Below are 27,770 nucleotides of genomic sequence, written 5' to 3'. Positions count from 1 at the left end.
TAATCTGGGTTAATAAAGATGGAAGAAAAAACAAAAGGGCACTTGAAGTAAGATGTTAAGGGTGCAAAAGAGCTTGAGGGTAGATTGGATAAAAATGAGGGCAGAGACTAAAAAAAAACACCAAGAAAAACTTGCCCATGAATTTAAAAACAAAACCAGAATGAGACTCTCACTGATTTCTGTTGTGAGACCTTCAACTAGCCACTAACCTAAGTGCCTCATTTGGTCTTCCCAACTATAAAATGGGGCTAAATCATGATCTCTCCTAGTCGTGTGGTCTGAAAGCAGCAAATAAGCAAAGTAATAACTGGTATATATTTTTAAAAAAATATATATATGTATCTGCAATATAAATACTTAGAAAAAATTATGTTGCATAGTTCACATTTATGGGGCCAAACTCTGTGGATGACAAAACTGACCTGGGACTTACCCAGGAATAGCCAGCTCCAAAGCCGTAGCTTTCACCTGACCTCACTTCTGTAGCAGAAATAATATCATTTAACTTACTCGGCAGTTTCTGAAAGGAAACCACTGATTGGTCTCATACTACTTTTTTTTCTACTGGACTCTAGAAAAGGTTATTAATATTTTACTTACCACCAAGTCAAAAATAGTAACAAGGGTCACAAAAGGTTATAAGGCTCAAACTGTTTTAAAAGCTTTCCATTGTTTGGGGCGGAGTTGGAATTCTCTTAAAAGAGTCTTTTTAGACAAAATTGGAAACTAATTATGGTAGTTGAGAATGAACTCAATTGTGTTTTAATATCAAAGTTGCCTGAAGGAAAGCAAAGCAGGTTCAGAGTAAAGCTATCACCAGTGAACTTCTGTCAGGACAAGGAGCACTGACATGACCATGGGTTTTAGTCTTTATTTATCACTCAGAAGACTAAATGTAGAAGAATAAACTGCTCACATCAATTTGTTCTGAAGCTCCAAGAGCGTTAGCTCTAGGAAGCCCCTATGTATTTCAGTACTGGCTTCTAATTCTAAAAGAAAATTCAAGTAGAGATTAAGGTTATTTTTAACTTAAATATTTTTTTTAAAAAAAAGAAAATTTAGGGTAAATATATTTACTGTCCATAACCACTAACAAGAAGGCACCAGACTGTAGATAGGCACATAGTTCTTTAAATCGTATCTACAGCGAAACTGTATGTAATATTTCTTAAGTAGTGATTCTTACAAAAATACGTACTTGATTGACATTTAGGGTTGCTGTGGAAAATCACATAGCTAGATACCAACCACCAGTTGCAGCTATCCAAACTGTAGCCATAGTACCATGAGGACATAAAGAGCTCCATGGACATTATTGCCTTGACAACTCAGTCACAATGCAAATTTTGGATTTCCTCTAGGAGAGTTTATCTTTATTTACATTTAATATGGCGGGTCATGCTATGTTATCAGTTTCAGTTTACCCTACAAAGCGACTGTGTTTTAACAGGATTACTTTTTGGTTTGCAAGCCACCTGGATGTGTCTTGTTTTCTCTCTGTGTAGTTTTAAAAAGTCTTTGCTCATAGTTCTAGCTTTATCTTTCATCAACGCTAATAATCTTTCTTTAAAAATCAGGTATTGGTATTCAAGGCTTTCAACAACCTACTCCAAACATAAACAACTGAAGACACTGGCTGACTTAGAGAGAAGGCAACTCATCAATTGATGTATTGGTATGAGTGAAAAAGGGCAAGGGCTTTGTATGTCTGGAAAATGACAGGTGACTCCAGACAAAGCACTGAAGTTGAATGGGGAAAGCGAGCATGCACTTGCGCAGCTGGAACACTGCAGACAGGAGGAAAGAATACACAGTCGCAGAAAAGCGCTTTATTTAAATATCCCCAGCCTGCTAACTATTATTTAATCCAGTGATTCTCTTGCTTCTAATCAGATACATCTATCTGTTCCGGCAGATGGTAAGACCCTCAGCAAATCAGACACAAAAACATAATGCTAGAAACAGCCTTTGAATATCATTGTTTTCTATTTAAAAACAAAACAAACAAACAAATAAAAAACAGCCTTGTAGTGAGGGATTTTAGGGAGAAGTAGAAGAAACCTTCAATTATTGAGTGCTTGTGCCCTTAAAACAGATTCCAAAACAATGAGATGAGCTATACTGCAACTCCCAATGAAATTTCAAAATTCTTTACATTCCTCTTTTAATAGAATACGCATTCTAACAATGTCAGCTGTAAAGTCCTGTTATTTTGCATTAACCAACAAAATTAGAGTCAATAGAAAAAAAATGTCTCTACGTAATACAGAAGGCAATAAAATTACACATAACACTGAAACAAACCATTTGAAATCATGTTAAAAGGAAAACTGACATCTGTAATGATGTGGCTTTCTAAAAACAAAAATGCTTAATAAGAAAATAGAGTATAATACCATAACAAAAGCCCGGAGTTACAGCTATCAGTTCACAAGAGAAGCAGCAAAACTTTAAGCTTAAGCCATTTGCTGAGACGAGTAATTCCCAGTGTGTGTTCCACACACTGATGTTCACTGCTGACCATGACCATTTTATCAGTGGTTTTTAACTGAAATCAAAAGAAAACTTTAGTAGAACAACTCTGGTTAGACAAAGAGGATCTGGGGCCCAGAACTGATGTTTCGTTACACTCCCCTACCTGTGGCAGCCCCTGAAAGAACTCTCTATTAAACGTTCAGTTTCCTGTAGCACATTTCCAAAACTACTGGTTAAAGAGAACTTGTTGCTAAGCTTGGACATCCAGACAGGATCTGTTGATGATTGCAAACCACTGGTCATTAATGGGCATTTAACAATAACTAAAATTAACAGGCCTTATTTACACATGGAATAGAAGCCAAACACCACAATTAGCTTATTATTAGCAGCTAGCTATTCAAGATGACCCAAATCCCTGGAACTTCTGAGTTTGAGAAGGTCACCTGTGATGTAATTCATGAATTTAAGTGTCAATCAACAAAATTATAAATATCTAATTGTAGAAAATGTTTAGCTTATTTTATCTTGGGGTTAGCTTTAACAATTCGATTACTCCTTCTGGGAGGAAGTCTGTAGTTTCTTAAAAGTTGTACCTTTATTAGGAGATCACTAAGGTAAAACCAGCTCAGTTGAAATATTCACTTGTCTCTAATGCACTAACAGTCCTAATGAGGCCATGGGATCACCTGTGATTCTTGTGTGGGCAAGGAGGCTTAGTTCTGCGTTCTAAGTGAGAAAATGTATGCCTAGTGGCAATGAACTTACACACCAAAACCTATATTCTGGACACAAGCAGGATTTAGTCAGAAGTGTGTGTGTGTGTGTGTGTGTGTGTGTGTGTGTGTGTGTGTGTGGGTTTCTCAATATCAGAACTACTGGCTTTTGGGGCTCCATACCTTTTTCTTGTGGAGGGCTGTATTGTAGGATATTTAGCAGTATCCCTAACCTGTAGCTACTAGATGCCAGTAGCATCCCACCTCCAGTGTGACAATTAAAAAATGTCTTCAAACACTGCCAAGATTCCCTGGTGGGATAAATCTTACTTTCACCAGTGGTGAACCACTGATTTATACAGACCTATCACAAGTCATGGAAATAGAGAAAAGCAATGCTCTCATCCTAATGGGTGACTAGTACTGCAGAATTTCAGTACTGGCAAAGTCTGTAGAAACGATCTAAGAAAAAACTCCCTTCATGGCACAAATAAGGATACTGAGGCCCAGGGAAGTTACATGACATCTTCATCTATCAAAAACAATGGTTTCAATATCATGTCCCAAAGCACACTCCACATGACACTTGTTCCTTAATGCGTCCCTCCAAAAATGGGCTCTGAGATCCAGCAGGTTGGAGAAACAGTTCATACCAAATCATTCTCTTAGAAGTAAAAAAATACCCGTTCGATTTTATTCACACTAGGTTTTCTCAAAGATTTCTGACCCCAGATTGAACCCCCAGTAACAGGAAGCTGTCCCATCTGCCCTTGGGATGTGTGTGCACTAAAAACAGTCCTGGTAGCAGGACTGTTTTCCTGTCCATTGCTTTCCAAAATTCCCTGTGTGGTGTGTCAACTATCCTAGTTCTCAGCTAGAGCATTTATCCAAGGGTAACAAGCATTAGTTATTAACCCAGTTTGGTTTACTGCTTGGAATGATGTATTATTTCAAGCAATTCATCCTGTGCTAGGCACCAAAGTGGTTCCAAAAGATGGTTTCTTCTGAAGTCCTCTCTGACCATGCTAAGCATCCTTCCACCTGCATTCTCCTGTGCTTATTGTCCCAGCCATTCATTTAGCACTTAATATGTACTGCCTTTGAGGAAAACTTCTGATGTATGTGACCCTTCTTCCCTCAACCTGACCAATTTCTGGCATGGCAAGGGCTGTGTTGTCAATCTTTATATAAATCACCCTCATAACATATCCAGTAAATCCTTTTTGTTTAACTGAGGGTAAGAGCCTTCTTTCAAAAATGTATTCAATATAAATAACCTTTTTAAAAACTGGTCTTCAAGGAAGAGGCCCGAGTTTAGGTATGAAAAAGTTTTCCAATAAAAACCAAGTTACCTGGTCCCTGTAACTCTTTTATAGTTGTCCTTGGAGTAGACTGCTAGGATGCTGACACCTGAGCCCATGTTTACCAGCAGCATGGGGTATGGGTTATCAAGGCAGTACGGCTTTTTTTGACACAATTCAGGATTTGTGGGATTTTCAAAATAGTAACATTCCGGCTTGCCATTGAAGCCAACGGAGTCAACGTAGAGCAGGCCCTGAATCAGACAGTCCAGTTCGTCCAGTTTATTGAGCTGCAGGTTAGCAATCTGAAAGAGAATCAGACCTTGTGAGAGAGGCTGCCACATCACTCAAGGCTCCAGAGGCTTTTATCTGGACTTAAAATGCATCCTTGACATTAAAAATATGGAAACACCCTTGAAACACCAAGTTGTGAAATCTATTGTTAATGAGTCACTCCACTGGAAAAGTAGCCTTGACAGACATCAAAAGTCCTGACTGCCTACAGTGAGTGCTCAAGGATGGGAGCTTGCCTGGCTGTGGGAAAAGTAATCCTACTAGCATGTGTAGTGAGTTGAATGGTGGCCCCTGAAAGATAATGGCCATGTCCTAATTTTTAGAACCTGTGTTACTTTATTTGGAAAAAGAGTCTTTAAGTTAAGGATGTTGAGATGAAGAAAACATCCTGGATTACCTGTTGGGATTCCAATATCCAATTTCCTTGAGACATACAGAAAAGATTTGATAGAGCCAGAGGAGAAGGCCATGTGAATATGAAGGCAGAGACTGGAGCGCTACATCACAGGCCATGGAATGCTAACAGCCACCAGAAGCTGAAAGAGGCAAGGAAGGACTGGAATCTGCTCAAGAGCCTCTGAAGAAGTGTGGTCCTGCCAAGACTTTAATTTCAGTCTCCTGGCCTCCAGCACTACAACTAAATAAATTTCTCTTATTTTAAGACACTAAGTTTATGGTAATTAGTTCGAGCAGCCACAGGAAACAAATACAGCATACCACTGAAATAGGGGCTCTCTCTCAGGGAACCTTACACAGGTTCTGAAAGCTGCAAGAATCTTACACTTCCTTGATAGGACATGAGGTCCCAAGGGGGGCACGTTGAGCCTAGGAGCTGGGGACAATCTCATTAGCCCGCAAAGTCCAACTCCTTTTTCCTAGGCCTTGACTTTGGAGTTAGGCAAACCTGGTTTTGAATTCTGGCTCTAATATTTATTTAATCGAGGGATGTAGTGCGAGTTACTTAACTTCTCAAGCCTCAGTTCTCTCACCTGTAAAATGGGGATAATAATACCCACTGCATAGTGTTGTTGTGAAAATTACAAGATAATAATACATGTAAGATGCTTACACAGGCTTGGCATCTACAAAGAACTAAAAAAATGTTGACTCTTTCATTAATAGCTGGGTAGTCTCAAAGTGTCCTTTCATGCTCCTATGAGACAAAAAAACCATTTTCCTAGGTAGAGAGGGAAAAAGGTAAGGGAAATGAGTTGGCTATGGGAAAGCTGAGGAATGAGTGGCCACTTTGTATCCTCAAAAGTTTAATTCATGATCCTTAAGAGTGGTATTATTGCTGGTCCACAGGTTGGGGTTGATGATCACTTTCCATGGACACATACAGACATACAAAATCTAGCAACCAGCAATACAAAACTGAACCAATAAAGAAAGATATAAAATCTAACTTAAATTTTTAAAAAATCTAAGAAAATAATAGCTAATATTTATTGTTTGCTACATGCCAAGCATTTATACTATTGTGGAAAAGATCCAAAATCAGACTGGCGAGAAACCAAGTAGCATTTGGAAAGTTGGAGAACTCAGGTTTATTATGCCGGCAGACCCAGAGAAGCTAGTGCTCTGAAGATCTGGGCCCGGGGCTCTGTTGCAATGTTCCTTATATAGACCTTCTTGGCGTGGCCTGATTGGGTAATTTGAACTCAGGCTGCTACAAAGCGGAGGGAGTTGCTATGGTTGCAGGTAGTTACATTGCATTATAAGGGCTACCGCAGTTACAAAGTGCTACAAAGCACAGGAGTTGCTAGGGGGTACAAACAGTTACATTTGTTGCTTAGAACAAGCAAAGGGAAAGTGAGTCTTTAGTCAATTTCGAATATAGCCCATGCAGCAAGCATATTTACAGAAGCAGAAAGAGAGCTGATTAGCCTTTTGAGTGAAAATTTCTCTTCATTCCCCCCTTTTGATGCCCATCTAAATTCTTATAGGGAAGGCATCAACCTCTTGATCTCCCTGGGCCAGGGGCTGGTAATTCCACAGCATAAGGATCTTTGCTGCAGTCTTTCTCTCTACTATAGCCAGCCTCTATAGCCTCTATGAGGGAGGTAATCCACCGAACAAGAGGCAACAGGCAAAGGAGAAGGAGGCAGGCCCCGAGGAGGAGGAGTACTATTCCAACTAAGGGCTTAAAGCCTCCAAAGGTAGAGAACCATCCCCCAAAAAGGCTACTGGGGTTTCATCTGTGCCATACTTGCACGGGCAAATGTGCCAGCTTTGTCATTTTTTTCGACAAGATTCTCAACTGCCTGGCCCTGGTCATCTATCTGTAGGCAACAGTCGGTAAGATTGAATTTTCCACACATGCCACCTTCTGCTGCTAATAGATAGTCTAGTGCTAACCTGTTTTGGTAGATGGTATTTCTCATCTGAGTCCGTTGATGTGCAAGGAAGGTCAGGGCTCTCCCAGTCTCGTTAGTAATGATTTCTAAGACTGCCTGCAGTCGGATAATCCAGTTTAACATGTAAATGGGGGTATGGTATCCCCAAGATCCATCTTCTGCCCAAGTGGCAGGCCAAGAGTATTCGATTATCCACTCTGGGGGCCACTCATCATTCTTCCAGTCCCCTATTTGGAGTTCTCTTTTTACCCGCTGTAAGGGTTGTGGGGCTGGGTAACCAAGTAGTTCCCCTATTTTCAGAGGTAAGAGGAAGAAGGATGGCCTTATCATGCCAATTACACAGCTCCCTTCCCAATTTCTGGGAAGACAGATGTGGCCTTGTTTCCACAAATCCAGTAAAGCCCATGTGTGGCTGGCTATCCAGTCTCAGACCCTGCCTGGGTCCTGCCAGGCTCCAGTTAGCTCTGGGAATCTGGCCAATAGATTTCTCTCTGTCCTGTTTCCCCACCACACGCTTTGTTTGGAGGTGGCATTATAATACCGTAGGCCAAGCCAAATTAAGTTTCTAACTGACTGGGAGATTTCCTCCACCCCTAGCCAGGCAGTACTGTCCTCTAACAGTATGCTTTAAAATCTCATCAGATGTGCGTGGGGCCATTATATTTGGCATTGTCTTGGTGGGAACTAGTTCTGTAGCTTCCCATGGTCATCTATCCCCCATCAGAGTTCCCCCACATACATAGCAGGAAGTGGCATTCACGGAGTGAGCTATTCCTTCAGCCATTTTGAGAAATAAGTTTTAGTTGATTGTGGTGATGGGGAGTGGGTTCAGTTACTTCCTTGTAGAAGGATTTATAAACCTGAAAGACTCAAGCTGGATGGTCTAGTACTTAACCTCTGATATGAATTTGAACATAGAAATATAGTCCTGTCCCGTCAATTCCAAGTGTTAGTATTTCCCCAGACTTCCCACGGGGATTCAGGAGTTGATTATGATTGGTTCTAATGGATTGCACTTACGTGTGGTGCAGTTTGATAGAGCTACCCCCTTTTTAAAATACATCTCTTTCTTGGTGGTGGTGGTGGCGTGTTTTTCCTAGTAGCCCATAGGACACATGACCAATAGGCACAGCTTCTTTCACATGTGAAGCTGTGAGGATATATATACTTTTTTTCTGTCCTGTAGCTTCTTTTCCAGCTGAGAGAGCCACAGGATTTCCCTTCCTCCAATTGGCCTTGACTCGCAGAAGCACAAGCATCAAACTTTAGGATAATCTGACTGGAGTTTCCTTTTACTCTAGTCTGGGCCAACGCAGGTCCATCTGTCCATCCTCCCCAGTCTCCTAAAGCTACCCTTATTTCAAAAACTCTTTCAGTGGGAGGGTCATTTGGGTTCAAACATACATAAGGTTGGTTATTTCCTGGGTCACATACTGAGTCCTTAGTCTGGTTTTAGGTACAGGTCCCTTTCTGAGTTCCCTGGCATTCATAGTAGCTATAGAAAAGTAAAGTAGTGAAAATTCTTTGACCTTCCTTGGTGTCATGGATACACAGTTCACAGTTCTCTGCCCTAATTTCCCTCCCTCCCTAGAATCCAATTATAAGGAGCCCCATGACAAGATTCCTCAGGCTTCGACCGTGCGTGGACCAGCCAGCTTCCAGCTGGTGGCTGGAGCAGGGCATGTTGTCTTCCTCAGTGTCAACTTACAAGGGTCGGTGGGATCCGTCTGCACCGTCCATGAAGGGGTTTCTGTAGGAGCCGCCGGTTTCAGCCGACTGTGGTGAACATCTGGACAGTCTGGATGGTTGATCCTCAGGCTTCTGCCATGCAGACTGGCCAGCTTCCAGGGTGGCCAGAGCAGGGCTGAAGATCTCAGGTGGATTTCTGCTGCCTCTGGAGCATGATTCGGAGCGGCTGATCAGGAAGAGGCTCTGCAGCCCAAGTCTCCTGTTTTTCCAGAGATGCTGCTCTCTTTACCCAGGTGTGGTAGATCCACAGGGTGATACCTGCAACTTTAATATCAGTGGGAGTTGCTAATATAACAGTGCGAGGGACTGCCCAGCTTGGCTGGAGTGGCTCCTTCTTCCAATTTTTAACCCATACTTCATCTCCTGGCTGAAGAGAGTGGACTTTATCTCTAAAGGGATAGGGGCTCTTTCTAAAGTTTCTGAGCGATGCAATGAAGGATTTTCCCTAAGGCCTGAAGGTGCTGGGACATTTCTAGGTCAGCCATTAATCGAGGGTCTCCTTTTAACTTCCCTATCACCGGGGGAGGTCTCCCATAAAGGATTTCGAAAGGGGAGTAGCCTGAAGGCATTGGAGTGCATCGCGTTCAGAGTAGAGCCAAAGGCAGCAAATCAATCCAAGGTAACTGGGTTTCCTGACAAAGCTTAGCTAGCATGGTTTTGAGGGTCCGGTTCATGCGCTCAACTTTCTCTGAACTCTGTGGCCTGTAGGCCATGTGGAGCTTCCATTTGATTCCTAGAGCTTTGGACAAGGTCTGAACTATCTCGGACACAAAGGCAGGTCCATTGTCTGATCCTATAGAAAGGGGTAGCCCATATCTTGGAACGATCTCTCTTAATAAGGCCCTGGCTATGTCCCATGCCCGTTCAGTGTGCATAGGAAAAGCTTCGACTCATCCAGAGTAGGTGCAAACTAACACAAGCAGATATCTGTGGCCCCAGCTGGGCTTGACCTCAGTAAAGTCCACTTCTAGGTCTTCGAATGGCATAGTTCCAATTGTTTGCACCCCTGGATTAGATCTGAGCCTCGTGCTTTTTCTGATATGACAAAATCAGTCACAAGTACAATAAATAGGGGCAGTGATGAGAAGGAAGATCCTTTCCTTGTCAACTTCTCTCCACTTGTGTGCTTCCATCAGTATTTCCAGTTTATGAGCCAAAAGAATTCTAAAATCGGCTACTCTTTGACAATACGACTATGATACAAATGCCAAGGCAGCCACCGTGTGCATTCCAAATGTTTAGGAGACTGCCAGTCTGCAGAAAGCTGGACGTCGGCAATGCAGTGTAACCTGTCTGAGACAGAATGCTTTCCGACAGGCAGTGCAAAGCAGCAGGAAACAGGGCAACAGCCATCACTCATTTTCATCTGGGTTCTGAGAGTCGATAATTTTGACGTGCGCAAAGGGGAAAAGCTCTTTGTGCCCATTCACTTCGCCAAACTGCTGGTAGAGGAGCTGTGGTTTGAGGTTGAGCATATGCATGAGCAGGTTTTGCAAGAAACTGCCTGTCTTCCAAAGTCTATTTTGCATTTCTACCAGCAATAAATGAGAGTTCTTGTTCTTCCACATCCTCATCAGCATTTGGTGTTATTATTGCTTTGCATTTTAGCTGTTTAATAAGTGTGTTGTGGTATCTCATTTTAATACAATTCCCTAATGAAATATGATGTTGAGCATCTTTTCCTATGTTTATTTGCCATCTGTATGTTTTCTTTGGTGAGGTACCTATTATCTCTTGCTCATTTTTAAATTGGGTTTTCTTACTGTTGAGCTTATGGAAATCCACAAAAAAATGTCTTACATGGATCATACCGATTTTTTTTTCTCCTGAAACATACATAGTGAGCCAAAATATTTGAGTGAAAACAAATAACACAAAAGTACAACTCTTGGAGGAAAAAGCTCTGACATTTACAGGCAGTTTGGGGAGGTGAAACTTAAATGATGCAGTCCACGATGTGAATCTGTAAAGTATCTATGTCGGGCAGGAGTTCTCCACATTTGGAGCAAGAGTGAACTGGCATATTCTGTTGTTACTACCCTCAGCTCCTCTTTGAACGAGGTAAGCCTGTTAGTCAGGGTCACTGGTTCTCGCCCCATGAAGGCTCTGCATTTCCATCAAGGACTGCCTGTCTCCATCTTCAAAAGCATTATTGTCTCTCAGCAAAATTGCCAGCTGCAATGCCAGTTGCTCGTTTTCTTCGTGAATCTTTTCTCTTGGTCTTTCAGCATGAAAATCTGAACAGTAAACCTCCATTTGTGCCCCGAGGACTGTTATGGTCTCCAGGTCCTCCTCCTGCTTGGTGATAGTCTGCTTCATCTCGTCCACTTGAGGCTGCTTGGAAGTCAGCGCCTTCTCTGCCAGTTCCAGCTTCTCATGTAGTTCCTGCAGCACTACTTTATCTACTTTTTCTGACTCTTTTCTTTTTAGTTCTTCAACTATTTTCAGTGCATTACTGTATTCTTGAAGAAGACTGTTGTGTGTCAACTGTAGAGTGGCTAATTTGGACTTTTCATGTTTTCCATGTGGTGAGGATCTCACAAGCTTTTCAACATAAGGGACAAGAATCATCCCAATCCGGCCGTCCTTGTTCCGGGCACTCCACACCCTGTTCTTCAGGCTTCTCTATTATCACCAGGATCTCTCCCATTTTAAAGGGCAGGTCTTCAGCATCATTTCCAGGGAAATCATAGAGAATCTGTACATATTCCAGATTTTCTTCTGCTGTAAGTAGGTTGGGTGCTGATACAGATCTCATTGATGGGCTTGGATACCTGGGTGCAGGCTCGATCAGGGTGGTGATGTCCAGGCAGTGAATCTGGTAGAACTCCGGGCAGGGCCGGTAAATGGTCAAACTCCTGGTCCTCAATCTTAAAATGGCGGTAGGACAGCAAGTGGATGATGTAGTGGGAGACCCGCGAGTTCTCAGGCACGGACAGCACATAGTCCCCGGGGCAGGTGGAGGAGTCGCGGACTGGGAACAAGCCATGGCACTGGCCCAGGAGCCAGGTCTGCGCCTCCTGGTGAGACACCGGCCCCATATACCAGGCGGAGCGGTCTGAGGAGTTGAACTTGAACCTGGCGGAGGACATGGTGCCGGGCCAGGGCTCTGGGGTGGGTCGGGAAGGCAAAGGCACTGATGGTGGAGGACTGTCTGGCAATTGTGGGTAGAGTGGCTGTGTGGGGATTGGCAGAGCTGCTGGGATGTGCAGCGGTGGGAAGATAGGTTCTTCCTCGGGGCCTCCTTGGTGGATTGTTTTTGCTGGCTCCTCTTTGTTCTTTCCCAAGTTGGTAGGGCCACAAGTACCTTACTCTGTCCCTGCCTATTCACGCAGATCTGGACCAAAGGGGGCACTATAGTGGCAATTTGCAACCATGAGTCTATGTATGGAAACTGGCATGGACGTCTAGGGGTCCTTGTCACTACCCAGTACACAGCTCACACAGTGGGGAGGTCTAGGGTCCCTTCCGAGGGCCATCCTACCCTGAAGGCAGGCCATTCAAGCTCACAAAGAGCTTTCCCAGGGTCAGTGTGACCCCATAATCTTCTGAGAAGCCTTTCTTAAAATTTTTCAACATACAATTTAAGACTATTGGCTTAGAGGAACCTCCTCCCATATCTACCTTAAGGAATTCCCTAGTAGAGGAAGAAAACAGACCTTAAAATTTCAAGAAAATAACTCGACAGAGGGCCCCTATGTCAAAAGGGCCATTTTACCTCTTTTCTCAAAGTTCTTGACCATTATGGCTTTCTCTGTGTACCCCCCACGCCTCCCACGACAGACAACAATCACACCACATGGAGGGTTGGGGAATAGGGTCAGGGATACTTTGGAGGGGACGTCACTTGCTTCGCCTGTCTCTGGCTGCACCCCTTGTGGGGATTTTTCAGGCGCCTCTTAGCACTGGTGGATCAGTATAAATCCCCGACCCAGATCACTGGAGTAGACTCCTAACAGAGATCCAGTGACATCACCTAAGCCAATTGAGCCCCAATTGGGCTCAATTCTCATTTTGTGGCAAGGCTACGTCTCAGTCATTCAGCACTCACTCTCTTTCATACAACCTCCCACCATTCCTTAACCTATCCTCTGGAGAGTAAGCAGTTGCTCCCCTTAACGTGTGGAGGATGCTTGGTTACTCCCATCACCCAGTGTTAAATAAACACATTCCACCTTGTGACGGTGACGCAAAGACAAACAAGGGTGGGTGCCCCCTCCAAAGAGGAGACCCATTCAGATGCTCATCTGGCGTGTCCCAAAGGAGCTTAGGTGATGCTTAGCCGTAGCAGACTCAGCTACGTTCAACAAGTCTGAAGTACAATCAGGAGCCACTTAGACAGGGACCCGTGCCATTAGGAGATTTCACTGTTTGAACATTATAGAGTGTACTTTCACAAACCCAGATGGTAGAGCCTATTGCTCCCAGGCTATAAGCCTGTATAGCATGTTACTATACAAAACACAGGAGTAAATCAAGCCAAGAGAAATGATGCGATAAAGGGACAGGGTAAATACGAGATGTGTGAGGGTGCTGCCGGCATAATATGGCATACTGTTTTATAGCAAAACTTATTTTGTTTAGAAGTAGAAAGGGTACACTCTAAAACAATGATAAAACATATAGTAAATATATAAACCAATAGCATGGTCATTTATTATCATTATCAAGTATTATGTACTGTACATAATTGTATGTGCTATACTTTTCTATATTGGCAGCGCAGTAGGTTTGTTTATACTAGCATCACCACAAACATATAAATAATGTGTTGCACTATTATTTATTATTACCACAGCTACAATGTCGCTAGGCAACACAAATTTTTCAGCTCCAATATATGCAGTCCCTCGTTGACCAAAACACCGTTGTGCTGCCCGTGACTGTATCTGCCAAACAGCCTGACCAGGTGGCATATACACTTATGAAAGAAAATAGATGGGCTGCCTTCTGTTTCCATGCTCAGTCTTGGCCAGAGTGAAGACAGGACTGAAGAAGACAGATCTCTTCCTGTAGCCTGTCAGTGTACTAAGTGATGTGCCCTTATCTTTGCAAAGTGTGTGAGGATGAATCGGTTTTATCATCCTTTCCAAAGAATTCATTCACTCGACAAGTATTTATTGTGTTCCTTCTATATGCCAAGCATTGTAAAGAACAACCAAAGCTCCTGCCCTCCACCCCCGCCGCCACCCGCCGCCGCCCGGCCCCGAACTTGTATTCTAGTACAGGGAAATGACCAATCATCGAATAAACTAGTGAACACAGAATATACCAAATGGCAAGAAGTGGAGGAAAAAGCAGCGCAAGGGAGAGAGAGAGTGCTGGGATGGTCTTTGTGGAATTAAGTAACATCGGAGAAGGGACAGGAAGAAGTAATACGGCAAAATCAGGCCAGTATCTGGGGAAGGGTACTTTAGGAAGAGGAAACAGTGTTAAGCCTTTAAGTGTGCTTTAGGTGACCCACTGTCATCTTTTTCAGATGATAAAAGTGAAGCCCATAGAAGGGACACATCTCACCCAAAGTCACCCAGCTAGTTAAATGAAGAAACAGGACTAGAATTCAAGTTAAATGCTTTTTCAATTACAAACTCAAATTTAATTTTCAGGCTCCTGGACCTCAACCTTTTTAAAACTCTGATCATTGGGCTCCTTTGGTGGGAAAAAGATCCCATGAATCATTTAAGTAGGCGGCAGAGTCAAATGCTACTGCTGAGTAGGGAAAGAGGACAAAGAAGAAAACAGCCAAAACCTGAATATAATCAGTCTCACTTAGGATACTGTGCTAGGACTCTGCCAGCTCTTTTAGAAACTACCTAATATAATCAATAAAACAAACAATGTTACCTTTGATGATACGAATAAAATTTTCATTTATAGTTTAATACTATAAATAACACATTGACTCATTAACTTATTCATTAATGATAGACTTTATGACAAGACTGGATTACATTAGTTCCATGAAAAAATGCCAATAACTTGCACTCTAGCCTCTGAGAAAATGTATTTTATATCTTATCTCACTATATTTTCAACTTTCTGGCAAAACTAATCCCCAGATCTTCCAACCCTTCCTTCTCCTATGTTCAATCACTTCTGTTAATCTAATTTCCTTTATTTTCTCCACTTATTATTTTACTTTATTTTCATTTTATCCTCTGCGAGATGAGGCTGGACAGTATAGAGACTATCTTGACGTAGAGATGGGAAAACTGGCATACACAGGTCTTAAGGGACTGCTAAATGAAGGTAAAGTTTGGAATCCATGTCACTCATCTCTATCTTCCACTTGCCAAATCTGTCGAATCTAGATGAGCAACACAGTTGGAATGCACTGCTAGTCAACATTATTCTTATTCTGTAGAACCATACTCCCTAAACCATGTCCATTAATAAAGGAATTCAAATAATACAAATAATATCAAAGATTTCTTTTTCGTTTGAGTGAAACTTCTGAATGACACTCTTAAAACAAACAAAAAAAGACCGTGCAAATTGGTAGATAGAAGTAATAAGTTTTAGTAAGATTTATAGAAAGCCTTTTCTGAGGGCCTCAGGCTATCCATCTATAAAACTGGCACAGTGATTATGCTTTTCATGAAACTATAGTAAGCATCTATGGAAAACTCTGACTAAAATGCTTCGGAAGGGGGTTTATATCATCTTGTCTTTAGCATACTGCACAACAGTAATTGTAACAAAAATGATGATGATAGCTAAAATTTACTGAGCATTAACTAAGTGCCAGGTACATAATATCTCCTCTATCCCTTCATGTAACAACCCTATGAAGTAAGAAATACATATAGATGAGGAAACTGAGGCACAGAGAGGTGAAGTAAACTCATCCGAAGTCTAGTATAGTAGTAGTCTAGTTTTTTGGTATAAGAAGCCACGATTATGGACATATGAGAGGTTTTCTTTCTTTCTCTAAGGGATGGTTTTGTTGTTTTAACAAGGACAAATCCACATACCGTTCTGAAGTCCTCTTCAAACTTGAAAGCCCCGCCTCCTGTGGCACAGAGAGTGGTGTGAAGGCTGGAGAAGTTCTTCTCACTGCCCATCTGAATGAATGTGTGCATAGCACAGCTGGGGAAGCGGATGAAGTGCAGGTTCCCTTTGCGCCCACACATGGTCAAGTTTTTCAGTTCCAGGTGGACATCTCGGATCCCGGTTTTCCCATAAGCAGTATTAGAAGTCAAATACTTCCTGATGCTCTTAAGGTTCTCTACTTCCTCTTGTTCCTCTTCGGCTGTAATATCCTTCGGTTCAAAGTAGACCAATTTAACCAGTGTCCCACCGATATCCATGCCAAACCACGGGAATGCTAGAGGACAGAAAGAGTGCTGCTGAATTCAACACATACAAAGAAATGTTCGATTTTTATAATATTCAATTAATGAAATACAGTGATGTCACATCTATATGTGCATTGATCATTCGGTTTATCAGAATTCAACTACATGTGCCTAAAAGAAAAGACAGGCAAGGAGAGATTCACAATTTAAATGGTGCCCATGATTTTGCCCACACTCTACTCAATTAGAGTAGGCCTTGGGATTGAGTACAAGATGAGAAATAGGATTCTGCAGTTCCCTAAAGCAGTGTCAATTCCCATGTGCTTCTTGGAGCTCAAGAATCTCACCAAGTTGGGTGAGTTTCAATACTCAAAAGATATATATTTTGCATACATCATTGCTCTCAAATGCCAACTATTTTATCAGAATCTTAGCCAAAGAAACAGTGACCCATTCCGATGCTGGAAGAAAAACTGGCTATGCTAGGTGTACCGATAGACAGTGTGTTAATCTCTAACCTTGTGGTGCCTTCCTAAGGGTATTTTTCAATGGTAATTTTTACAGCAATCGATTTTTGTCTTTATGAGCTGACTTTATAAGACATGACTCCACTGCTGTAATCTACAAATAGGAAGCAGGAAAAGAAAAGGTGGGCTATGAGAGATGATGGGCAGACATATGATCCCTATGTGGCAGAATTCTAAAAAGAACGGCTCCTGTTACATCTCCTTTCTTTCCTTATTAGGCAGAGACACTGGCTCCATCTGAAATGGCCCACCTAGAAGTCCCCAACCCGGCTGCATATTAGAATTGCCTTTAAAATTCCATTTTCTGGTCTCCTCTCCCAAGAATTCTGATTTAATTCAGGGGTGGGACTTTGGGCGTGAGCATTTTTTTTTAAAAAAGTTCCCCAGTGGTTCCAATTTGCAGGTTTGGGAACTACTAAACCAGAGGAACCACAGCCACTGACAGCCAAGCCCACCAATAAGCACAGCTCCTGACCAGGTCTGCAAGATGAAGGCATACCTCTATAAATAATACGTATACCTCACAGATCACGTTTCTTGGTCCATTCTCTAAAACTCACTACATTGTATATATACACACACACATACACACACACACAGAGCTGATTCTCAAATAACGTGGTTTTGTTATAACATGATGAGGTGCCATAGGAACTTGACTCTTGTTTATATTAATTAGCTTATGGTAAAATTGGTTTTGTTCTATGTCACTTCCCTTAAAATCTCAGAACCTATCGATGATGTTATATGAAGACTTACTGTATAGACATATATATGTGTGTGTGTGTGTGTGTGTGTGTATTGATGATATTATTGTGTGTGTGTGTGTGTGTGATAACCTGCTGGAGGCATTGATCTATGACAAAATGAATCTCCATTGTAATTATTTTCACTGTTATTAACAAAATAGTCTGAGCAACCTAAGTAGGCTGGAGGCAACCTGGAAAGTGAATGCCGTGCTGTCAAATACTCTATAATGAACGCAGAGTGAATCCAAATGAGAATCCACAATCTGTGGAAGTTTGCGAAGCAAATCCCTCACTGCCCAGTATAGGCTGGGAAGCTTGCTCATCCAAGCAGGAAATAATAGAAAATTGCAAACGGTTCATCCCTACTAGTCTATTCAGCTCAAGGATGATGTTTCTTGATCCATTCTCTAAGTCACTGTCCCATAAGCATGGCCCAAAGTGTAGGTAATAGGTAAATCCCTGAATCGAGATTCAGAACTGCTTTCTAGAAGCAGCTAGCTCACTGTAATTCACTCTACCTCCCTGGATCTCAATCCCATTATCTGTGAAGGGTGAATTGCATTAAAATTATCTGCAGTTCCTCCCTATTATAAACTTTTATGGATTCTGTAAGAAATACACTCCCCCTTCCAAAAAACACAGAACCACCTCCAATCATATAGGCTGACCACAGCCTTAGTTTTAAACTCTGCTGAACTACTCTATAGCATGTCAGCAGGAGGCTGACGTTGTTATAATTCACTCTATAAACTCTCTCTTGATAATTTTTACAACATTTAATTTTTTTACTCTACCAAGGTAGGGTAGACACTTGGACAGGATGGGGAAAGGGTATTTCGAAACATTGCTAAGATAACCATTTTGGAAATACTCTGCCAACTCCTATCAAAATTAAAAGTACATGAACGTCTTTGACCCAGCTAATTTCTCCTAGACCATATAAAAAAATCACCAGTATTGAAGGATAGCTATAAGAATGTTCATAGCAGCACCCTTTAGAGTGGCCAAATTAAAAACAAACAAACAAAAACTGGAAACAAAAGTACAATCCCCTAACAAGGAAACTGTTCAATAAAGTGTATGACTTCCAAACTATGGAATATTAGTCAGCCATTAAAAACAATGAATGAATGAGACCTATACAGGCTGCCTGGAGAGATATCCTCCATTTTCTATGAGAAAAGCAAAAGATTCCTAGAACTATAATTCATTTACCCTATTTGGTTTGAAGAAAAAGGAGGTGAGGAAGAAGGGAAGAAAAGGGACAGAGGATGGGATGAAGGGAAAAGGAAGGAAGCAAGGAAGGAAGACCCCTATGTGTTTATGATTATATGAGCCAGCAGAAATGTATAGGAGGCCACCCCTCCAGGTTGTCACCATTGTTAAGGAGTGGCAAGATAAACGGATTGTATGGCTGAAGGTCAGAGACCAGGGGAGGGAATAGAGAAAATTTTATACTTAGAACTTTTAGTTCATGCGGAAGGAAAAAATAAGAATTCAATGATAACAAAAAATAGGAGACATCTCAGCACAGAATGGACAGAATAAGTAGTGTGAAACTCAGAAAATAATCTAGTTCTGTACCACAAATTCAGCACTACCCAGCCACGACTGTCACCAGCCCTCTAGGATGAAGAGTTACTACACAGCCTTTTAGTTTGTAGGATATTGATAAATACAGGCAATGATAAAGAGGTCTCACTTTAAAAAATGGGACAGGGGACACCTAAACATTTTATAAGTTTTTTAGAATCCTGATTTTTTTCTTTCTGACTCACTTCCTCCTCATTTTTGAATTGTTTCAAAGTTTTTGATGGCAACTCAACAAAATAGTGGGGAAAAGTGTAGAGTTTTGAAAATTCAATTAAATGTTGTATCAGCAATTTCGTTGAAGGTAAAAGGGAACAGAATTGGAATCCTGTATTAGTTGAAAAGGCAGTAGAAATTTTCACTTATCTATGTTCCTTTCTTACCTTCATGGAAAATGTTCTTGTATTCATACATTTAATGCTTTTATAGGACACTGTCACATTTTAAATGTACAGTTTCATTTATCTTCCTGATATCAAGGTTCTACCTAAATCTATGCTTCCTATACACAAGGAGATGGAAGGAGATAGAAGAGAAGGGGAAGGAACAACATCCCAATGCAGCTATGATTCATGACGCATTTTTTCTTTAATCCAGGATATCCTGATGCTGATATAGTCAGCTGAACCACTGATTAATCTGTTCTGTGTTTGTCAGAAGTGATGGTGGTTCTAGATACAGAATGCTTGCATTCACCCTTTACTCCTTCTTGAACCAACCAGATGGTATTTTTTTTAAATATCTAGAATATTCATCAAGGATGCTCAGGAAGAGACCAGGTTCAAACTGCAAAAGACTTTTATGCAAACAAGTAAACTGATCTACTTGTTCAAAATGGTTTCTACCATAGTGAAGTGTGTCTAAACTAAGCTGATAGTCACAAAACAAGGTGCTATAAGCAAGTGGCTGACTTTAGATCCATCTTCTCTCAGCATATTCTAAAGAATAAAAGGAACTATTTCCTAAAGAAATTCTTGCACATGGGTACTAGGAAACATATTCAAAGATGTTCACTGCAGCAATTTATAATAACAAAATACTGGTAAAAATCTAGATGTCTATCAGTATGTAAATAAAATGTGATATACTATATAGCTATGAGAATCAACTATGTTTATATGCCTCAAGATGTACAGAGCTCAAAAACAATGCTGAAGAAAACCCCCTTTAATGGTAAGTAGAAGTGATATCTAGGTCATCACTTCAGGCCAGAATATTTAGCTAAAAGGCATGAGACCCTCCAGAGGTTTCCCACAGTTATAGGAAGTGTTCCAAGTAGTGGCTGATCTGTCAGTCTAGGTCCTGGAGTGAGGATGCGACCAATCTTCAATGCACATACAGCATGAGCATGAAATAAGCTTTTGTTCTTCAAACCACCGAGATTTGGGAACTGTTACAGCCCAAGAACCTGGCCTATTGTGACTGCTGCTTGAAATGGAGTGTTGTTTCAAAAGCAGGAAAAGTATGGCACTGGCTTAGGGGCCAGGCAGCAGGGAGTGAGGAAATGAATTCTGCAGGCTGGCAAAGCAATTGGTAAAACCATCACATATGATAACTTGGAAGACAGATAATATACCTAAAGAATCAGTAGATCTCTTGGAAGATGTTGATGATCAAATGTTAGTAGCATGTGTTGGTGACTCTTGGCTACTGTTGGCTGCATTTTAAAAGGTATAACCACAACAAGAGAGAGAGAGATGGGCTCAGAAAAGAATGGACTGGTTTATAAACAAAAAGGAAAGGAAGTAGAGTCCATGAAGTCAGATTGGCAAGGTTGGAAAAAAGCAGCTGCTTCTGTTCCCCAATATATAGATGATAAAACTGAGAAAGGCTTTGAGTGGAAAAGATCGATTAGCACTTGGCTCTGGAGTGAGGTTCAGAGGACGAGAATAGCTATCACACTCCCTCTTAACACTCTGAAAGGGTTAAGATATCTCCAAGTAAAGATGTACTTAAGGTTGTGGCTTCTTAGTTAATTCTTTCAGTTAGAATCACTCAGGGGAAAAGAAACTGAAGGTGTGGCTTCCCCATCAAAGCCTGACAGGTTCAGAGTATCATCACCTACAGCAATAAAGAGGGGCTGGAAGCACAAGCACAAAGGCATACGGAGAATATAGGTACTATGCCAAAAATTGAGGGCTGGGCATATGGAAATAAACTAGAGTGAAATAGTAAGAAACACATTTCCTTTTGAAAAAAGTTGTACTGCCAAAGGAACCAAAAGCCTGAACCTAAAACAGCTGGGAAACCTGTTCAAGACGTGAATGAACTCGAGCTCCCAACCCTGTAAAGTCAGGGAGCCGCTTAGGAAGCTGCTCAGCCCCTACAGAGGACACTTCTTCTGTGCTCACTTAAGATGTGATCAAGGAGGCTACTGGAGAAAGCCAAGGGCTGCAGACAGAAGAAATGTAGTGAGGAGGCCCTCCCCGAGAGAACGATCAGGACCCCAAAGGAACATTCTCTGCCTACAAGGCAGGCAGCCCTGAAGATTTCAGAACTGCTTGAGAATTTAAAATGACTGAGGCCCAATGAATGGATGTCTCCCATTTACTCCCTTTCCGAATAGGAATATAAATTGGATTTTACTTTCGTTTCACCATTATACATTAATACATGATGTGGGGGAAGGGAGTAAAAAGCAGGTAACTTGCCTCTTTTAGTTCAGAAATTTCTAAATCAAGATGTCAAAGGACTTTGATGTCAAAACGACTATGTATCACTCTCTAATTTAGAGCCTACTGTGCAACATCCACATACTGTGACTGGATGGGACTTCAGGGTTGTCTCCTTTGGGGAGGTGATGACTGTATCTCACCTGCAGCCGGGAGAGCAGGCCAATTTGGTAATCAAAAAAACAAACTGTGGTAGTTGCTAGTGCTGCTGGTCAAATATTTCTGGTTCTCTTCCTTCCAGGGATCAGATCGTAACTCCTGGCCATTTTATAATCGAGTTGGGCAATGTGCCTTATCCAGTCAGTGAATTGGGAACAGAAATCGTGTGTGTCACTTTCAAGCAAGAGCACTTACGGCTGGCGTGAGACCCTCTAGAACTCTTTCTCTGTTACTAGCAGAATCTAAGATAATGATTGCTCCATTATCTGGGTCACAGAGTGAAGGTGAGCCAGACTGGAGCTCCCAGCCACCCCTCAACAGACTTGTAGTATGAATGAGAAAAAAACCTCTGTTGTTCTAAGCCATTGAGATTTGAGGGTTATTTGCTACCGCAGGATGATCTTGTCCATCCTGACTAATATACTGTCCACCAAAAATCTTTGGCTGTTTTTTTTCTGGAACCCTTCCTCTCCTACAGAACCAGACCCAAGGACTGCCAGTATCCCTGATTAACATGTGTTAGCTGAGTGTTAAGTAAAAGGTATGTAGGTCTTGCTGCACTTATTTCTACCTCAAAATTTCTCTAAGCACAAGCCAAGATTGGCGACCTGATAGTAGTTAAAACTATGAAACGAATCCGTGGAATCAAAATGCCAAATATTGTGGTGAAAATATTTTAAAATTTTATTGGTAGTCGACAGCTTTAAAACAAAGCCTGTTTCTTGAAGACCTTTTCAGAACACTAGAATAGTCTCCAAGGGACACTTACACTTCTTCCTGCAGTAAATGTCAAAGGTTACACAGTTAACTCCAAATAGCAAAGATGAGAAAACAAAACAAAACATCAACAACCACAGAAAATGGTTCCTACCAGTCAAAGAAACAATTTTAAAGAGCTAAGGGAGCCTGACATTAGATGCTGGTTGCATCTCCTCTTACAACCAGCCACAGAGCTTTAAGAAGTGTTCCTGGTGAGGCTAAGTTCCCTAACACCAATAATTCTTTCCGTTGGTAAATTAGGCACCGATTGCTCAAGGTCAGCTCCTTTGGGCACAGATGTGACCCAGCAACCAGTTGCTGTTACAGACAGTGTAATAGATCGTTCAAGGTTACACCAAGCTAGAGTTTACTGCCATAATAATTTGTTGTAAATAGAGAGCAACAGGACTGAATTTCTTTTCCCCACTATTTGTGAATAGATATAAGCAAACCAATAGATAGGAAAGATGAATTGTGTAACAAACGGAAAAAAAAACTTTTAAAACACTTCTGAGATATTTTTACACTACATGAATACTGATTCCGTTGGAGTTACCTAAGGACCTCTACATGTTAAAACAAACAAATAAAACTGTTAACTTAGATCCAGGTGTGTAATAGAATTGCATTTCTTTAAAAATTTGCTCTCAGAGGGCTAGCCTTCCCTTCACTATGTCTAAATTTGGTTGATAGTGTAATGTAATTCTTTGCTAATATATTCATAGAAACAGTTAACTTTAGGAGGTAGAAGGGACCTTTGGTTGAATCCAACATACTGTTTACAGATAAGAAAATTAAGTCTTAGCAAGATCAAAGAATTGTCTAAGGTCAGTTATACTAGGTGTCATCAGAGCCCATTTTCAGTTCCATGAGCCAATAAATCTCCCATTTTGCAAAAGGCTAGTCTGAGTTGAGTGGTTTATGAGTTGCAACTGAGAGCATCCCAACAGATAGAATAATTGTGGGCAAGTTTCTTTCTTGAGTCACTCACTAAACTGTGGGATGGAAGCGGACTAACTGATCACCAAAGTGCTGTCTAGTTTTCATATTCTGTCATCCTAAATATATACAAAGCCCTCCAAAACCATTTTTCAACAGCATAAAACATAAGAGTTGAAAACCTAAGAACTATTTAAGGACCTTGAAGAAAGTGGTAAATGTAAAGTTTAATAAAAGGGTTTCTGTAACATTGTAAAGAAACCCATAATTATTGCACACAGAGCAATCTGCTAAAACATTCAGTATTCTATGCAGAGAAACATAGTTTTTTCAAATTAATGCATAGCAGATTGCTTTAGTTTGCATTTTAGTCACATGGTAATACATAGTGTTGGCAATGTAAATAGGAATGTAAATAATTTTTCCATGGCACTATTTGAAAATATATATTAAAAAGCTCCAGATTGCTTGCTATACCCTTTAATATATTAGATATACTTCACCCTTAATAAATAATTATGCATGCATTCAAAAATTCAAAAAAACCCCACAATTTTTTTACCTTAAAAAATTGCTTAAGTTTTACTAATGAGAAAACTATTGTCAAAAAATAAAGAGCTGGTTAAATAAATAATTATCTATTTTGTAGGACAGCATTTAATGATGTAAGAATGTTCGTTATGTATTATTAGGTGAAAAGATCAGGTGATTAAATGGTACATTTCATATGATTACAACTTTGTGTTAAAAATAAATAGCCATTTGTATACAGAAAACAAGACTAGAAACTTCAGGCCAAAATATTAACAGTTATTTATCTCTAGATGGTGAATTACAGTGATTTTTTTTCTTCTGACTTTTCTGATGATGCTTTTCAATTTTTTACAATCAATAAATTCAATCTTAATAATCAGAGTTATTTTAGAATTCTCATTCAAAAACTTCTCTGTAACTATGCAAAAGGAAAAAACTGTTTTAACTTGGCTTCAGTACACAGATAGCTGATTTATGGTCCTGCCTATAGGAAAGAGTGTTCTCCATCTCAAAGGTTCCTTCTCATGCAACATCCTACCCATATCAAGCCTATTATCCATTAGACACAAGCCATCAAGAATGACAAGGAAGGATAAGGTGGAGCTGCAAACCTGTCCCCAAGGCAATAGGAAAGGAAAAGGCGGAATTAGATCATGTGATATTGGAGTAGGATTTATCTTGGTGACTTTAGTACATGGTCTCATTGTAGGTATAATTATGCAAAACTAAGAATCCAAGAAAGAATTGCCAGAAAAGGAATAAAATAAGATTTAAAATAAGATTAAATATAAATTAAGATTTTGTATGAAAGTATCTATCCAGATCCTGAAAGAAAACAAACCAGTGAGAACAGTAGTAATTGAACAGGGTTTTGAGCATAGAAAACCCAATATAAATCACTGAAGTCAATGTGAACAAAGCTGAGATCAACTGTATGAAACACTATGTACCATAAGAAGGCTTTCGATCAAGTAAATAAATATATTATGAATTGGAAAAAAGAAAAAAGAAGAAGAAGAAGAAAGAAAGGAAGAGAGGAAGGAAGGAAATTAGAGGAAGGAAGGAGGAGAGAGAAGGTAGGAAGAAGAAGAGAGGAGAAGGGGAAGAAGAAAAAAACAGGAAGGAAGGAAGGAAGAGAAATAAAGAAAAAGAAAGAGAGAAGGAGAAGAGAAGAGAAGAGAAGAGCAAGAAAAGCAAGCCTGACATCCAAGGGCAGAGCTGTTTAGCCAGTTAGATGCTAAACAGCACTAGGTCTCCCTCAGGTAGGAATTTAGGGTAGGAAGAGGCATGATTTACCCACCTACAGTACACTGTTGTCAGGGCAAAATCCTATGTTAAATTTGGCATTTTAAAATACACTTTAAGGGACACAGGTATGTTTATGGGAAAGGATCACTGTGGGATCACACAACCGTGTGTAACAATAGTCCTTTTCCCTCTGATACAGCCTCAGATTCTGATCAGCTTTCTCCTTCTCACCCAGACAAGGGTATGAACAAAAGGGCTGATCATATTCTTATATTCGAGAGGGAAAAAGAGAATAGTGAGGAGTCCTTTCAGAACTTCTGAGGCAAGAAATATTATTACATCAGGCATCAGAACTAAAGTTTGGATTTCACCACCTCTGCCACGCAGGCATAAATTATCTGTTACGCGCAATAGATCAGTGCCCAGAGCATGCGGTGTTTTTAGGCACTCACAAAAATATTTTAATTTCTTTTAAAATCAGAAGAAAACGTGAAATTTCAGGTCAAATAAAATGTACTATATCATTATCAATACATCAATCTTTATACCGACAGAGTAGTAAAATACAATTTTTATTTATTTCTGATGGAGGAAGGGGCCCATGTGCAAAAGTGCCTGGAATCCATGAAAGTTGGCCTGTTTACATTTTGCACTCCAGGTTAAAACTGACAGGATACCACAGCGGAGTGTACTTTGCATCTGCATTTTAAACTGGATCTTTATAGTTTTGTTTGCAATTGTATTTCCTTTAAACAACTTCAATTTTAGTATTTAAGGCACTAAATTTTAAAGCATTTAATTACATCTCTTTTTAAAAACCACTAGCTATGTTCACCCACACAATGTCTCAAATTTGCCTCATAAAAACCACATTAAGCACTTGTTAAAAAGACAGACTCCCAGGCCACTGCCTGGAGATTCTGATGCAGTGAGACTGGAGAAAATGTTTAAATGAGGGGCCTAAACAATTCTCACTGGTCAAGTTCAAAATCACTCTTCTTCTAGCTGAATCAAAACGAAAACTTTAAGTAGCTGGACCATAAGTAAAAGGTGAGGAATCACAGTTTGAGTGAGCTGTCCTTGCTTTTAACTTCTAGGGGCTCTAGGCTGGCGGCCAAGGGCAAGGCACTGTAATGACCGGGCAGATGTCCTCATTCCCAGGAAAGCTCTGAACACATCTAATTGCTTGTCAATGAAATTACTTATGGACAATTTATTACATGAGTGCCAAAGGTGATTTTCAAATTTTAAGTTCAGCTTTTGAAGTTCTAGTTACCATCCATCCATGACTAAACCCCACAGCTATGGGTTAAGATACATTCCACATATAATTAAAATCTGTCATTGCACTTCTTTCTCCCAGTGACTCCCATTTTAAAGGTAACCAGGCATTTCTCCATGAAGAAATTAGCTCTGGCAACAGTACTCATGTATTTAGGTCCAGCAGGCAGACATTCTTTGATTTGTAACTCATGTGGCCGACCTTGACACAAACCACATGAAATTAGAACAGAAATACCAACATAAATGCTATGTTACTTTGTTTTTTAAGGTTAAGATTTGAGAAGGAAAACAAACAAAAAAAAGCTCTTGTGGGGCACCATTCTGGTGGCACCTGTAAATGTATTCTTAGCTTGAATCTGAACCCAGAAGAAGCAGGGGACCCAAAATGTCAAACCCATGAGGTCAAAAGTACTTTTCCTTGATTCTTTTTCCCAAGGCCTTGAGCAGCTCAGTGAGATGCAGTTTCTTCCCAAAGGTTCTGGGGCCTCTCCCCGACACCCTTATGAGAGAAATCAGAGTAGAAAGAAGGGTGTCACTCTAGTAACCATCAAGCTCATCTCCCTATCATCCCTGTGCTCAAGCCCCATGTTTCTGCTCCAGGTTTTAAAGAGGGGAAGTGGTAGGCAGATGAAATTTGTCTCCCATTTCGAAGTAATGGTCTCAGGTTGAGGAGGTGGGAGGAAAACACAGTTCCACACTGTTATGGTCATCATCCCTATTTCCCACCAAGAAGCTGCCTGTCCCGCTCAATTAGGAGGCAAGGAGAAGTGAATATCAACCTTCCCTGAAGGCCTCCCCTTAATTACACCACCTTCTTCATCAAAAGTATGGCCCCAGGACTGAAAAGAAGATTCTATAGATCTGACTATGCAGAAATATGCCAAGGGATAGGAGTGCACCTGTGTGACACTCTCCCTAATGTGACGGTCTCAGCAACCAGAGCTGATCACAACTTCTACCTTCAATGGCTCCTCCAGCTACCTAATGCCCAGAACTGCAGCTCAGGGTGGTAATCTAATTACTTGCTTAAGCAAATCCCAGTTTAAACCACCAAGAGGTTTAGCTTTCTGTCTTGACAAGCCACCAGAGCATGCTTGCTTACTCCAAGGATGCTCCTGA

The 27,770-nt window shown here is 40.8% G+C and overlaps 2 protein-coding genes across 3 annotated transcripts in view; both read right to left on the bottom strand.

The window, feature by feature from the left end:
* The window catches only part of PANK1 (pantothenate kinase 1), a 51,859-nt gene that overhangs the window by 9,662 nt on the left and 14,427 nt on the right, over positions 1–27,770 (bottom strand). For both annotated transcript variants that reach the window (XM_039871760.1, XM_039871761.1), the window contains exons 2-3: positions 15,867–16,219; positions 4,544–4,797 (exon numbers count right to left, since the gene is read on the bottom strand). In XM_039871760.1, coding sequence (XP_039727694.1) covers positions 4,544–4,797; positions 15,867–16,219 — 607 coding nt within the window. The remainder of the gene's footprint in view (positions 1–4,543; positions 4,798–15,866; positions 16,220–27,770) is intronic.
* Positions 6,921–12,864, bottom strand: LOC120609335 (crk-like protein). The gene is given in 3 exon segments (XM_039871762.1): positions 6,921–11,496; positions 11,498–11,725; positions 11,727–12,864. Coding segments are annotated over 3 exon segments (1,020 nt in total). The 5' UTR covers positions 11,985–12,864; the 3' UTR covers positions 6,921–10,962.

Source organism: Pteropus medius, unplaced genomic scaffold (assembly GCF_902729225.1).
Source record: "Pteropus medius unplaced genomic scaffold, Ma_sr-lr_union100, whole genome shotgun sequence".
NCBI classification, from domain to species: domain Eukaryota; kingdom Metazoa; phylum Chordata; class Mammalia; order Chiroptera; family Pteropodidae; genus Pteropus; species Pteropus medius.
The sequence above is the reverse complement of the archived record's forward strand: the minus strand, read 5'-3'. Positions and strand labels throughout refer to the sequence as shown.